The 15,000-nt window shown below is 40.8% G+C and overlaps 3 protein-coding genes across 5 annotated transcripts in view; 1 reads left to right on the top strand and 2 right to left on the bottom strand.

The window, feature by feature from the left end:
- LOC116059250 (microfibril-associated glycoprotein 4-like) overlaps positions 1-15,000 on the top strand; it is a 114,782-nt gene that overhangs the window by 91,355 nt on the left and 8,427 nt on the right. The gene's annotated exons all lie outside the window — the stretch shown is intronic.
- Positions 1-15,000, bottom strand: part of LOC116059246 (microfibril-associated glycoprotein 4-like) — a 118,274-nt gene that overhangs the window by 60,928 nt on the left and 42,346 nt on the right. The window contains exons 1-6 of one of the 2 annotated variants that reach the window (XM_031312215.2): positions 11,428-11,508; positions 11,098-11,253; positions 8,947-8,985; positions 8,707-8,803; positions 8,470-8,637; positions 5,516-6,242 (exon numbers count right to left, since the gene is read on the bottom strand). The exons of the other annotated variant lie outside the window; for it this stretch is intronic. Of the exons in view, the coding sequence (XP_031168075.1) occupies positions 5,986-6,242; positions 8,470-8,637; positions 8,707-8,803; positions 8,947-8,985; positions 11,098-11,253; positions 11,428-11,433 (723 nt within the window). The 5' untranslated portion in view covers positions 11,434-11,508 and the 3' untranslated portion in view covers positions 5,516-5,985. Of the gene's footprint in view, positions 1-5,515; positions 6,243-8,469; positions 8,638-8,706; positions 8,804-8,946; positions 8,986-11,097; positions 11,254-11,427; positions 11,509-15,000 lie in introns of those variants that run through there. 2 annotated transcript variants of the gene reach the window in all.
- LOC116059247 (microfibril-associated glycoprotein 4-like) overlaps positions 1-15,000 on the bottom strand; it is a 181,905-nt gene that overhangs the window by 38,230 nt on the left and 128,675 nt on the right. The gene's annotated exons all lie outside the window — the stretch shown is intronic.

Genomic DNA, 15,000 nt, shown 5'->3' on the forward strand with positions numbered 1-15,000 from the left:
TTCTCTTCCATCCCCGCCTTCGTTGCCTGCAGCTCCCGACAACAATCCACTGAGCACCCGGTGGTCTGGCTATGTCCTCCAGAGGACAGGTCATGCCTTTGCGATGAAAACTTGAAGTTTATTCCCCCCTCAAAAAAAGGTAAATGAGCACTGTAGTGGTTATGATCATATTAGTGACTATGTAACTACATGGAAACGGGCCAAATGATGTCTGTGGCTTGCACAGTGATAGCGTTAGAGAAGGCTAGCTGTAGCCTCGCGCTGAATTCCCGTGGCAATTCAGTTGTGTGGATTGTTGTTGGTCGCGACAGGCGGGGACGGGAGAGAAAGCAGAAGCAAGGATGCCGGTCTGGCCTGCTAGCCCGGCTAAGGGAACTACCACACATATCGCCTCCTGCTCACCAATGCCAGATCGATCGCACACAAAATGGATGAGCTACAAATACACACGGAACTTCTGCGTGATGATTATCACCAAAGCCTGGCTGAACACACTCATCTCGGACGGCAGCTAGCAGCTAGTAGGCCGAGCTAGTAGCTACTGGCAGGATCGAGACAGGATGCGGTGTTGAAAACGCATCTTGTTGTCACGTAAGGGTCCTGTTCATGTTGCACAGACATTTTAATTGCATTTTGTGTCCGTTAAGAGGAACAAAGGCACTCTTTATAAGATGCCCCCACAACTGCCCTTTTAGCTAACTGGGAGCTCTGGCCATTAGCTGCAGCAACTCCAGTTTGCTAGCACCCATTTTGTTCATTTTTTTTCCTATCGACAGTACTCGCATATTTATAGCGATCAAGATTCATGTACCTGGGGGGTGAGGTACCTGGCTTGCAATTGTGCTAGCATTTTCTAAATGCTCTCTCTGTTTTTTATTATTACTGTGCATTTCTTGTTCCTTTTTTTCTTTTTTTTTCTTCTTGTATCCTGTTTTGCCCCACTCTCATTACATGGTCTTGTATCATACCCTTACCCATCTGCCCCCTCTTATTTACTTAGATTGGGCATGTCTTTAAAGGGGTGATAGAATGGTTATACATGGTATTTCACACTGTTCCTTAAGGTCTCCTAATATGGTATGTAACATTGGTTGGGCTAAAAATGGCCTGAGTTCCATTTAATGCTCCCTAATGCTACCCTGTTAAATAGGCCTGAGTGAAACAAGAGCTTTTCTGCCTTATATGGTCTGCTCATGAATATTTAGATAAGCTGCGCGCTGATTGGTTGAGCAAACCACATACACATACATTGGAAACGAGACAGACGTGTCGGACTTCATGAGTTCCACACAGTCTGACGAGACAGCAGCAGCCCGCTGCGCTCCATACCCAGGGCAAAGTCACCGTTTCTGGGTTACTGGACTACCGGGGCTCGCGGAGAGTCTTACAAAGCTAACACTTTTGTCCGATTTTAATTTAATGCATTTTTGACACACACCGGCCTTTTAGCAGGAGAGGGGAGGGAGAGCAGCGAGCTGCAGGCCCTGGAGCTCCGTCAGGGCCTTGGCATTTGTTAGTCCAGTAACCCAGAAACGGTGACTTTGCGCAGGTATGAAGTGCCGCAGGCTGCCGGCTGTGACAGAGCTCCATCTAGCTCACAGCGAGCCGCGGTCTGTGAAGGAGGCAGCACCGGCCGCTGTCACGTTAGCCTGCTGAGCTCCTGAACTCCGACACACAGTCAGACAAAATTTGCAATTAGCCATCAATTTTCGTAAAACGGCACATATTTGACCTCTACATAGTTGATTTCTCGCATAAAAAAGTCTCAGAAGTGAATTTAGAAAACCCTCTTCTATTGGGAAATAAATATAAAAAATTGACTTTTTTGACACTTTTTTACGCTTTTCTTTTCGTCATCTTCATCATCTTAGTGTGAGGCCTCTAAAATAATCAGAGGCCGACTCTTTTCTATTGGTCTACGTGGGTGTCACATAACAGTCGAATTTCTTAGACAGACAGACAGAGAGAGACAAACAGACAGACACACAGACAGACAGACAGACAGACTCACTTCAACTGGACTGAAGGCAGAGTTAGTTAAATTTTACAGAAAGTGAGAAATCAATAAATCAAAGTTTTAAAATGAAAGAATTCTCCTCTTCAGGTATCTCTCAGGTAAATGTTCATGTTGTCAGACAGAGTGGATCTTAAATGGTCTTAAAGCAGCAGAAAACTATCTTTAAAATGCCCACAAGGGGGCGCCACGGTCTCACAGTTCCCACTAGTTTCTACCTCTGAGACTCGGTGGTTGGTGCAGACATAAACAAACAAACATGTTGAACAGGATTATGACATACACAATAAATACAGAAACAAACATAACATAATAAAAAAGAGGCTTTCTGTCTGATCCTGTCTGACTGTTCCTAGTTAAACTGGCACTTTATTTTTCTATTTTAAATCTTAGAAACTAAAAAATAAAGGTGTTTGGTCCTGGCCCTAAGGGGCTCAGGGGGGGCACTCACTGGGAGGATTTTTTTTTTTCTCCATGGTTTATTTAGACTTTTACAGTTACAAAAAATCATGCAAGAAATGAATCTGTAATTATAATATGTATGTAATAGTATACATATATGCTATTTATATTTACAGTAGTCTAATAAAAAAATAAAAATAAAATACATATCAATAAAGACACAATTATAAACCACACCCACATCCTCCCCTCCCACCCATCCACCCACCCAGCTTAGGCTGTGTTAATCAATAAAGGAAGTTAAGCTAAACTATAACTATAAAGGGGACAAAAAACAAACAAAACAGATCAAAACAAAACAGCAACAACAACAACAACAACCAAAAAAATAAATTAATAAATTAAAAAAATAAAAAATGGTCTTAGGTCAAAAACACGTTTGTAAAGGATAAGGTCAAGGATCAGTATCACCAGGCTATAGGCTACATCATGGCAGTTACTGGATTATGAAGCCTCTGGAGGCTGCAGGTCAACAGAGTCAACATAAGAAAGAAAAGGCTGCCAGATTCTATCAAATTTTGACACAGCACCTCTCTTCAAGTGTCTAATATTTTCAAGTTTTAAGAACAATAGCACATCTTTTATCCATAAGGAATGTGAGGGAGGATGCTTAGCTTTCCAGTGAATCAAGATTTACCTCCTAGCTATGAGAAAAAGAAATGCAACAAAGTCTGATTTAGACCTGGATAATTTGATAGTGTCAAGGAGGGCTCCAAACAAGGCCGCAGCAGGGCAAGGCTCTAATTGTGTCTGCAACACGTCTGAGACAGAAGAGAATACAAACACTAATATGTACTGTATGTAAAGAGGGACATGTCCAAAAACATATGAATGAATATAAGTCCAAGTTATTATTATTATTATTATTATTATTATTATGAACCAGAGTGCCACGGTGCTGACTTGGGAAAACACGGGATAGTCTAGCCTTTATCCAGTGCACTCAGTGTAGAAGCTTACATTGAATTACCCCATGCCTAGCACACATTGAAGACGAGTGGACGCAGCCAAGAATAGACCCCCGGGTCTGTGTCAAATCCATTCCCAGATCTTGAGACCAGAGGGTTAAAAGGGATTGATCAGAGAGAGAACACAGAGATAGTATGACTCCATACAGTGTGGATACCAGCCCCTTCATTAAGAGGGGCAACTTAAAGATCCTATCGATAGGAATATCTACGGGGATAATTGGAAAATCTGTATATAGCTTTCTATAAAAGTGTCGTACTTGTAAGAATTTGAAAAAATGAGTATGGGGAAGATCAAATTTCTCAACTAGTCGTTCAAATGTAGCAAAGACACCATCTACAAACAAGTCTCCTACTGTGCCTAGGCCCCTCTGGCGCCACAGCCTGAAAGCACCATGCTCCATAGAGGGAGGGAACAAGGGGTTGTTGCTAAGTGGCATATAGAGAGATGGTGTTTTGACTCCTAAATGTTTACAGAACTGATTCCAAATACACAATGTGGATGTGACAAGTGTATTTTTGTCGGAGAGAGGGGGGGCAGTGTGCCAGACAATAAGGATTTGCTGAACATGTTAATAAAAGAGGGACAATTTGGGCAGAAAACTTTTTGTAAAATTCTATTGGCAGTCCATAGAACAGATTGCAGATTGCATAGAACAGATTTCCTTAATAATTTCGTCTCTAGCTAGAGTTTGGCCAAGGGTCTCCTTCTGGCTAGAAGTGATGGTAGGCATTTCTATTTTTATTTGATTAAAGAAGGATGTCAATGCCTGAGGGTCAGTGTTATGTCCAGATGTGTAGAGAGCACTATAAGTCTTTAAATGCTTTATTTATTTCTAATGGGTCCATTACTATGCCTGATGGAGTAGCTATTTTTGGAATTAGATGTTGTGGAGGCCTGTCTCAGTTGATAGGCCAACAGCTTGGAGGCCCTTTCTCCAGACTCATACACAGAATGTCTCAGCTTTAATAGTTTAGCATCTGTCTGTTCAGTAGCTAAGATATCAAACTCAGATTTTAATTTAATAAGTATTTTAAACCTCTCCGGTGTTGGGCTAGAAGCATATTCATCATCAAGCTGGGATATTTCAGCAAGACGCTGAGCTTGACGCTCTCTGCGCTGTTTTCCCCTGGAATCCAGAGAAGCCTATAATTTGTCCCCTAATAAATGCCTTGAAATACTCCCAAATAAGTGAAGCAGAACCCCCTGGAGAAACATTAGTACACACAAAAATATCTATATGATCTGATATAAAGTTAATAAATGCTTCATCTGAGAGCAAGAGTGAGTTGAAACTCCGGGGTTAGGGGAGTTGGGTTTCTCTGGAAAAGATAGCACTAGAGATACTGGAGCATGGTCAGAGATTACAATGGGATTGTAAGAGACTGTACGTATATAAGAAAGGAGCCCGTCATCTAAAAGAAAAAAGTGTGTGTGTGTGTGTGTGTGTGTGTGTGTGTGTGTGTGTGTGTGTGTGTGTGTGTGTGTGTGTGTGTCTGTGTGTGTGTGTGTGTGTGTGTGTGTGTGTATGTGTGTGTGTCTGTGTGTGTGTCTGTGTGTGTGTGTGTGTGTGTGTGTGTGTGTGTCTCTGTGTGTGTCTGTGTGTGTTTATGTGTTTGTGTGTGTCTCTGTGTGTGTGTGTGTGTGTGTGTGTGTGTGTGTGTGTGTGTGTGTCTCTGTGTGTGTGTGTGTGTGTGTGTGTGTGTGTGTGTGTGTGTGTGTGTGTGTGTGTGTGTGTGTGTGTGCGTGTGCATGTGTGCGTGTGTCCGTCTGAAAAGAAGGAATTTTAAAGAGCAAAGTTCAAAAGTTAAAATAATTAAAAAATATAAAATGACAATGAAAAAGATTAAAAAGATTACATTTAAAATAAAAAAAACTAACACTAACTTTAAACGTTTTTTATTTTAAATTTCTCCCTTTTTTATTGTAATTATCATTTTAGCTTTGGTTTTTGACTTTTAATTATAATATTTATAATTTTATATCTTTGCATGTTCTCTTTTAGCTGCTAATTGTAATTATGAATAAAATTATCCTCCATAGAAGACAAAGTGAAGACATGAGATCATCTTAATGCTCAGCTTCTTATTTATTGTCACCGTACAGCAGATAAAGATTCACATTAGAGTTTCAAACCTCCACCAAACATCAACTGGCTGTCCTGAACTACAAAGATCTTTTTATACTTTTCATTTTCTTTACTTCTTTCTCTCTTTTAGACTCGTGTTATCAGTTCATGCAGTGATTAACTCCTGATCAGACTATATATGTGTTTCCATTTAAAGATTATGGGCCCTACTTTCCTGCTGCAGCCGCCCAACTGGAGACACATCTGACTTTTCTTCCACGTTGCAGCGAGCTGCGACTGCTTTAAACCATCACAGACGGTAACAAGATTTACAAACATCAGTTGGTTTTCTTGTGCTGGTGCCCAGTTTCAGGAAAATAAGACCTGTTGTGAGATTAAATGATTAATGAGAGAAAGAGAAAGAAATCAGAAGAGATGAGCTGATATTCTGCTGTACGTTGGTCCTGGAGAACTACAGCACAGGACGGATCTTCATGCTGATGGTCTTCAGGGAGTAGTTATGACCTTTCCAAGTGGCCCACTCCACTCCAACATTAGAGAGAGTGCTGTCAGCCCCCCAAAGATAAACGCCGTTTGGATTTGTATTGTGACATTTGCCGTACCAGAACGCCCCCAGGCTGTATCTGGCACAGTTAGTAGCAACAGCGGGGTCCTGGTCTTTGTCAAAGGTGGTGAACTTCATTCCCTTGTGATGAAAGAGGGAGTCTCCTACAGAAACACAACAAGTGTATAATCACAACATTATGATACAGCTAACAATGATATATATTTTTGGAGTGTATTTACTCCAGTAAATACCACAGTCTACTTCTCTACCTACAGTAAGTATAATTAAACAATACAACTACTGAACTAACAACACTGGACTGGTGAGGTTTAATGTTTATTATGGTATATATATTTAATTAAAACAATAAATCTACAGATTGAGTCAGCTATAACACTTTTTTCGGTACTTCCCCCTTACCCTCAATCTGTAATAGAATAAACATTTCAAATGTAAAAATAATTCCAAACCTATTTATCCTATTTACTCTGAACATTTTGTTATTTAATAAAAACATTTTACACTCCACACAAAATAAACCCCTCCCTCTCCCGTCCCTACAACCTATTAAATATAATATTTAACTTTTTATTCTTTGTATCTCTTATTCTTATACTTTTTAATATTTATTTTTGATGACTGTTTACATTTATTTTTATTGTTTTATGTAAAGCTTTTTGAATTGCCTTTTTACTGAAATGTGCTACCTGTATAGAAGCTAAAGCTCTCAGTCTTCCTCTATTATACCATTTGAATTTCATTTGTTATTTATTTTTAATATTCAAATAATATTTAATGCTCATATGTAGCCTGTTATAAATATGTACTACACTACTCAGGCTTATGCATTGTCAATGCCACTATCAGCATGTGGTTGTTGTTACACATTCTGTCCACTAGAGGGACTACCAACATCAGTCTGGCCTTGAAGGGGATCTACATCACGGCGCTTTGCATTTATGGCACACCGCTCTCTGTTAACATTATATTCCACCACGCACACAGGGACAAACACAAATCAACAGAGAAACATTATCTAACAAGTGTAGTGAAGCGGCTCTGTTGTAAAGGCTAACGGTGCTCGGTTAGCACAATGACATCATGTTAGAAAGCACAGCCGAAAAGATTTGTCATAAACTAAGTAACAATAGTATTAGCCACGATGCTACGGCATTGATAACTAATCCAAACAGTGCTCTCACTACTATTTTAGTGATTTAACAGCAACCTGTTTCCAACAGATTGTCACGTTACTGAGAATACAGCTGTTAGAAGGTAATATATGAAGTAGAAGCTAACTCTGACAGCTGTAGGACAGCTAACATTAACTTTAGCTGTCTCCATGAAGCTCCCAGCCAAGCTCCTATAACTCGCGATGCAGTTAGGGAACCAGAACGAGCTAACTATTGAAAACATAAGCATTTTGGCTCGGTGGATGTCGATTTTAAAGTCATGTTAAAACTATTTCCCATCCTTCTTCTGATTTCCAGCCGGAGCCTGTCACTTCCCCCTGTGCTAACGTTACTCGGTACGTAACATTAGCTCACAATGCCGTGTGTTTCTCACTCCCGTGACTTATTGTTCATCAGACGTGACATGAGAAGACGGAGATTAGCTAAGATTAGCCAACCTATTTACAAAAATAATCACATTCGAATAGTATTTATTTTTTTTAATATTCAAATTATATTTGACTTTCAGAATTCATTCTAACAGCCCTAAAAGAAATATAAAGTTGCCTTACAACCTCCAGCCTGTCAGTCAGTCACCAGGGCATAGAGAACCTTGCTCTGCATGCCTGTCTCAGAGGAAGTTTAACCGCACCGCGATCTGTTTCCTCTCGCCATTATATTATATTGCTGTGTGGAGTTTTGAAAAGTGTAACTGCACTCTCGACCACTTTATCAACATTGACATGACTCCCCGTGACTTGAACAAAGAGTCGTATTTTCGTCCGTCTGAACCTCAACTCTGCAGATTTGTGTATCAGCGCTGAGCCCCGCTCTCTGTCAACATGCAGAGAGGACGGACAAGGTTGAGCTTACGCGCTTTCAGGTACAGAAATTTGGCACCGTTTGATTTAACGTGAATCAGTCATCTTCAGTCGGTACCATAAAAAGTTCAGGATACGGTACCCAACACTAAACCTGATAAACACTCAAACCATTGACAATGTTTGTTTGCTCTTAAATTTCTTCATTAAAACAGAATTAGATAAAAATATGAAACCATGTGATTCATGAAATGTAAACAGACGACTGATTTGATTTCTCAGCAACTCGTTTAACTCTTTGTTTAGTTGTTTAGGGACAAGTATGTATCATGAACCAATGTCACACTCCACAACATTAATGGCTGAAATTCTCGTCCTTAATGTGGAAACCTCACCTGCTCCTCCATCAGTGAATCCAGAAACATGCAGTGTGTATCCGGAGGACTCAGAGTCGATGGAGAACGAGGAGTAACGAGCGAACACTTTGTTTCCTTCAAAGTCCTCCATGTCGACCAGCAGCTCGTACCTTCTCCTCTCAGTCAGGTGGTAGAGAGACTCCAGACCTGAAAACAAACAAACATTTAGAAACAGTTTCATGAAGTCATGACTGTTAGTTTGGTTTCATTCCTCACCGAGCCAGTACTCTCCAGCAGCGATACCAAAGCCGGTCTTGTATTGATCCCAGCCCCTGTAGAAGTTCACCGTGCCGTCCATCCTCCTCTGGAACACCTGGGGGGGACGGGATGGGGGGTTAACTAGCTAAACACACAAGATATCTGACAGCTCATGTTTCCAGACAACAAGGATTTTACTGGGATGTGATTTATTGTAAAGGAACTACAGGAAGTGTTGACTTCAGTTAAAATACTCACCGTCCACCGTCCTCCTTCAGAACCCATGTCACAGTACACCTACACACACACACACACACACACACACACACACACACACACACACACACACACACAGGTATTAGTTAATGTGATCCTTTAACTAAAACTATACTATACTTAAATCAGTTCTACTACTTGGCCCGCCCAACCAGAATTACCACATAGGAGACAACATAGCCTATATTTATTTATTTAGCAGTAACTATTGGCCTGTTCAGCACCAACGCTGTCGCTGTCCACGCTGTCTTTGGTGCTGAAACATTTTAAATTGACTGGAAAGCTGTTTTCTTTGTTCTTAAATTCAAATGTGTCTGACACTGTGGCTTTTCTTTGTGTTTTATTGGACATAGGCTAACTTGGCTCAACACGTGACACATTACAACATGGATTTATAGCTATTTTAGAGGTTTGTTTTAACAAATCACTTGATAGCAGGGGGGCCCCGTGATGAAGCTCTGCCCCCACTGTGCTGAGAGTCTAGCTCTGCCCCTGTTGTTAGTCCTTCAGTTCAGTTCAGGTACTTTAACAAACTTTTTCAGGGTCATTTCTTAATGTAAACATTAACCTTGTGCATTACAAAAAAAAAATAGGTGAGGGTTGCTTCTTGTTTTCACAATTTACAGCAGAAGTTCTTTGAGAATCTCTTTCATATCAAAGGTAAACTGGTATTGTGACCGAAATTTCCCTAACCAGACTGATATCAAATCAGGAATGTAATAGAATCAGGATCTTGTGAATCAAAATTCGAAAAGAAAACTTGATTTGTCACATAAAAAAAATCTCAGAAGTGAATTTAATAACGAAATAGCAGACAAACAATGTATAACTTTGCAGTTTCTGAAATATGAGACCTGCTGTCTCGTCTCCAATGTATGTGTATGTGGTTCGCTCGAACCAATTAGCGCACAACTCATCTTAATATTCATGAGCATACCATATTTGGAAGAAAAGCTCTTGTTACAAATAGGTCCATATTCACAGGGTAGTTAAGGGCCCATAAAATAGCACTCGGGCAATTTTCAGCCCAACCAATGTTACATACCATATTAGGAGACCTTAAGGAACAGTGTGAAATACCCTATATAACCATTCTATCACCCCTTTAACTAAAACTGTATCCAAATGTACTTAAATCAGTTCTACTACTTCACCCGCCCAATACTGGACCAATTTCAAAGATTGTTGTTCCCATCAGTCACTTAGACACAAAATCATAGGAAAATAGGGTCCAGGTTGGAAAATCAACGTCACCCTTTAAGGGGTTCGGTGTTTTAACCCAAGCCACAAACCTTTTTCTTATTTCAACTAGCCGTTTTGGTGTCTAAACTAAAAGTTGTTACCAGAGTCCCACCCCTTCACTAAACTAGTTGATATGGCATTAGTATCCAAACGCCTGTTCTGTTGCCGTCCATTACATAAACTAAATTAGTCACATAACAGTAACATTGCTGCATGATGTTGTCACATTCAGTCATTAAGTTGGAGAGCTAGAAAACTGTCTTCCTGGAGCCTGAAGAGGTAAGTGATCAATATCCCTCTGAAAACCCATTAGGTACCGACCTGAAACAAAGTTGTTTTTCTAGAAAGTACTGATTACAATGCACTGCAACATAGCCTATATTTATTTATTTAGCAGTAATAATTGGCCTGTTCAGCACCAACACTGTTTTCTTTGTTCTTTAATACAAATTTGTCTATTTTAGAGTTTTTTTTAACAAATGACTTGATTGCTGGGGGTCCAAGTGATGAAGCTCTGCCCCTACCGTGCTGAGAGTCTAGCTCTGCCCCTGTTCTTAGTCCTTTTCAGTTCAGTTCAACTACTTTAAACAAACTTTTTGGGGGTCATTTCTTAATGTCAACATTAACCTGGTGCATTATAAAAAATAGGTGAGGGTTGCTTCTTGCTTTCACAATTTGCAGCAGAAGTTCTCTGAGAATCTCTTTTATATCAAAGATAAACTGGTATTGTGACGAACTTTCCCTAACCAGACTGATATCAAATCAGATATGTAATTGAATCAGGACCTTGTGAATCACAATTTGAAAAAAGAAAATCGAATTGTGAAATCATAAGCGATACCAAGCCCTGATCTGAAGTTCAACCTGCATCCCAGAGAGGATGAAGTGTACCTGGACAGCAGACGTGACTCCGATGGGATAGATGGTGTACACTCCACTGGGTCGGCTGTTGTCATTGTTATAAATGTCACTGCAGTCCAACGGTAGAACGAGCTGCTGGCAGCTGGTCAACAGAGGAGCCAGCAGGAGGAGGACGACTGAAACCAGCTGGAACAGAAGAGATGTTGTCATTTAGTTCATTCAGTTGGTATCACTCTCATGCACAGCTAGACTACTATGTAAAGCAAGCTGAAGACTTTTGCTTCCTCTTGCAAAATGTGGGGCCACAAATTATTATAATTTGTTTGCCAAACTATCAGCTATATAAAGTTGTAAACTTACCTTCATGGTCAGATTTCAGCAGGAGTGATCTGATGAAGATCCTGATGTCAGTGTGTCTCGACACTCTGTCTGACTAACTGAGTCTGATGTCTCTCTCGCACTAATTTATACTGTTAAGATTAGTAAGTTACTGAGCAGCTGCTGTTTCACACCGATAAAACTATAATTGGGTGGAAACATGTCCTTGAGTGTGTGTGTGTGTGTGTGTGTGTGTGTGTGTGTGTGTGTGTGTGTGTGTGTCTGCCATTGGCTTACACAATATTGGCACCCAAATCTGACATGCCAGCACTTTTTGGGGACTCGCCTCCATTAAAGGACCAAAGAGACAACTTTGTACTTTGGAGTAAAGCAGGGGTCTTCAACGTTTTTTAAACCAAGGACCCCTTAACTGAAACAGACACGGAGCAGGGACCCCCTACTATATATTGTATAAAAGGAAGATGCATATTAAACTGGGCCTACAATAACGTGTAGGGTGGCCTAAAGACTTTATAAATACCTTTTTTGCATAGAATACTAAGCTATTAAAATAATAATTGTTGACCTGATTTTATAAATAATCTTTTAATGTTAAACATACATGTGTCACAGTGAATCCTCAGGATGAACTGTATCTGTGGATGGCTGCCTTAGTGACTACCTTACCTATAGGCCAGTAAGCCTATCATCAGTGGGAATTTATATTCACTAATTATATGTTTGAATAATTTGGAGCCCCCCTAGGGGTCCCAGACCCCCTGTTAAAGATCTCTGGAGTAAAGACTTGGTTTTATGCAGTAGGTGATATGAGGGTGGGTACTGTCCCCCTTGTTAGCAAAACAACAAAAATGCATGACCCTTCTTAATGTTTAAAGAATGAAAAAACAGCATTTAAAGTGTGATCACAAACATAAATGATGGTTAAGGTTAGCATTAGATTTATATTAATCATGTAGCTGCTATAGTTCAGGTCAGGTCAGGGGGGGGGGGGGTGACTGATAAAAAATAACACGTCTGTGTGTGTGTAGTCTTATGTACACAGCACTGAGCAGCTGCTGCTTCACACGGGTAAGAACAGTGTGTGTGTGTGTGTGTGTGTGTGTGTGTGTGTGTGTGTGTGTGTGTGTGTGTGTGTCTGTGTGTGTGTGTGTGTGTGTGTGTGTGTGTGTGTGTGTGTGTGTGTCTGTAAGTCTGTGTGTGTGTGTGTGTGTGTGTGTGTGTGTGTGTGTGTGTGTGTGTCTGTAAGTCTGAGTGTGTGTGCGTGTGTGTGTGTGTGTGTGTGTGTATGTGTGTTCTTGTTTAACCATATTCGTGGGGTCCAAAAACCGGGAATACAGTATACTTGTGGGGTCCGGACAGCATTGTGGGGCCAAAATGCTGGACCCCACAACTTTAAAGGTCTGTTTGAGGGTTAAGACTTGGTTTTAGGATTAGGGTTAGAATTAGGTTATGGTTAGGGTGAGGGTAAGGGTTAAGGTTAGGCATTTAGTTGTGATCTTTAAGGTTAGGGTAAGGGGCTAGGGAATGTATTATGTCAATGACGGGTCCCCACAAAGATAGTGCCACGCACTATGTGTGTGTGTGTGTGTCTGTGTGTGCGTGTGTGTGTGTGTGTGTGTGTGTGTGTGTGTGTGGGTGTGTGTGTGTGTGTGTGTGTGTGTGTGTGTGAGTCTGTGTGTGTGTGTGTGTGTATGTTTGTGTGTCAACACACACTGAACTGAAGCCCATGTGACTAGCATGCTAAGGCTAGTAACAGGATGAGCTACATACAACACAGCTTCATGTAGCTGTGCTGTATGTTCTGCATAGAATAAAGTGTTCAGAGGGTCAGAAAATGTTTTTCAGTGGAACACAGAGCACAAAAGGTGCGTGTGTGTGTGTGTGTGTGTGTGTGTGTGTGTGTGTGTAGGTAATCGGGAGAATTGGGAGAATTCCCGGTGGGCCGCTTCACTTTTGGGCCGGTCCTGGACTTTTTTTTTTTTACATTTGTCACGTTAATCTGTCTTCTCTTAAAGTAGGCTACACACATTCTGCATTTGACACCTCGGCCTCTACATGGGTTGTACCTTGTCAGGGAGGTCACCCCTCCCCTCCCAAATAGAGTTTTCTCAGGTAGGCGGCTACAAAGCCCGTTTACGAAAGCCCTATTGTACCTACTTTGGTTGCAGTTCCACCAGAGTTCCACTGGGGGTGATCACGGTCCAGTGCTAAATGAATGGGACCCTATGGAGCTAGACGGCTAAATTTGTCTCTTTCGCCTGATTGTCGTTGAGAAATCTCAGATTTGATTGTAGTTTTTGCAAGTTCAACATGGATTATAGGTCGAAAGTTGAATGAACGAGTACTTATGCCCTTTCGATTTGTTACAGGTTGAGTCGTTGTTGCCCATAACATGCTAGCATTCTGCTAATGAATGCTGATTGGTCAGTGAAGGACTGATTACGATCGGAGATCCCGCTTGACGGCATCCGAAGCAGAATCAGAATGTCAGAGTGAATATTTCGGCGTGGTCTTTAAAACATTAGCAAACCTCTTTCTAGCACATGTATTAACAGGGAGAGTCTAACCTGTCAGCTGTGTAGTATTAACAGGGAGAGTCTAACCTGTCAGCTGTGTTGTCGATGCCTCGAGAGAAAAAAGGAAGTGACTCAGAGCTCGCCGTAAAGCAGAATCTCTGGCCGTATATGTGTATGACGTCATTGACATTTTAAAAGGCTTTTTAGAACAAAAAAGCCACTTTAAAAAAATCTAACACCCAGCAGTGTGTATTTTCTTAGCCTCCCCTTTCAAATGCAACATTCAAATTACTAGACAAAAAATTATATCCTGAGAAAAGTGGATTTTGAGGGGTATAGCTCCATAGAGTCCCATTCATTCTGCACTGGCCTGTGAGCGCCCCCTATTTGGAATTCTGGTGGAACTGCAACCAGTTCAGAAGCCGGAAGTAACGAGAGAGTGGAACTTCTTCCCTTATTAGAAATTCTTTGGCGGCTACCATAGGTGGTTAGCATATACGTTTTTGTTGACTTTGTCCATCACGCAGGTTGTATGTGAGAGAAGCTTCTCAACTTTAAAATTTGTGAAGAATAGGTTACGATGCTCATTGAGTCAGGACAACTTGGAGGCTTTCATGTTAATGTGCACAGAGAAGGAAATCCTCATGTCTATGAGCAATGACACAGTTATCGATAAAGTGGCTGAAACCAGTGCACTGCTTAGGCGGAGTAAAATAATAATTGTTGGCGTGATTTTATAAATAATCTTTTAATGTTAAAACATACAAGTGGCACAGTGAATCCTCAGGATGTACTGTATCTGTGGATGGCTACCTTAGTGACTACCAGGGTTCCAAATTAGCACTCCAATTATATGTTTAAATAATTTGGAGCCCCCCTAGGGGTCCCAGACCCCCTGTTAAAGATCTCTGGAGTAAAGACTTGGTTTTATGCAGTAGGTGATATGAGGGCGGGTACTGTCCCCCTTGTTAGCAAAACAACAAAAATGCATGACCCTTCTTAATGTTTAAAGAATGTAAAAACAGCATTTAAAGTGTAATCACAAACATAAATGATGGTTAAGGTTAGCATTAGATTT

This window comes from Sander lucioperca, chromosome 22, assembly GCF_008315115.2.
Source record: "Sander lucioperca isolate FBNREF2018 chromosome 22, SLUC_FBN_1.2, whole genome shotgun sequence".
NCBI classification, from domain to species: domain Eukaryota; kingdom Metazoa; phylum Chordata; class Actinopteri; order Perciformes; family Percidae; genus Sander; species Sander lucioperca.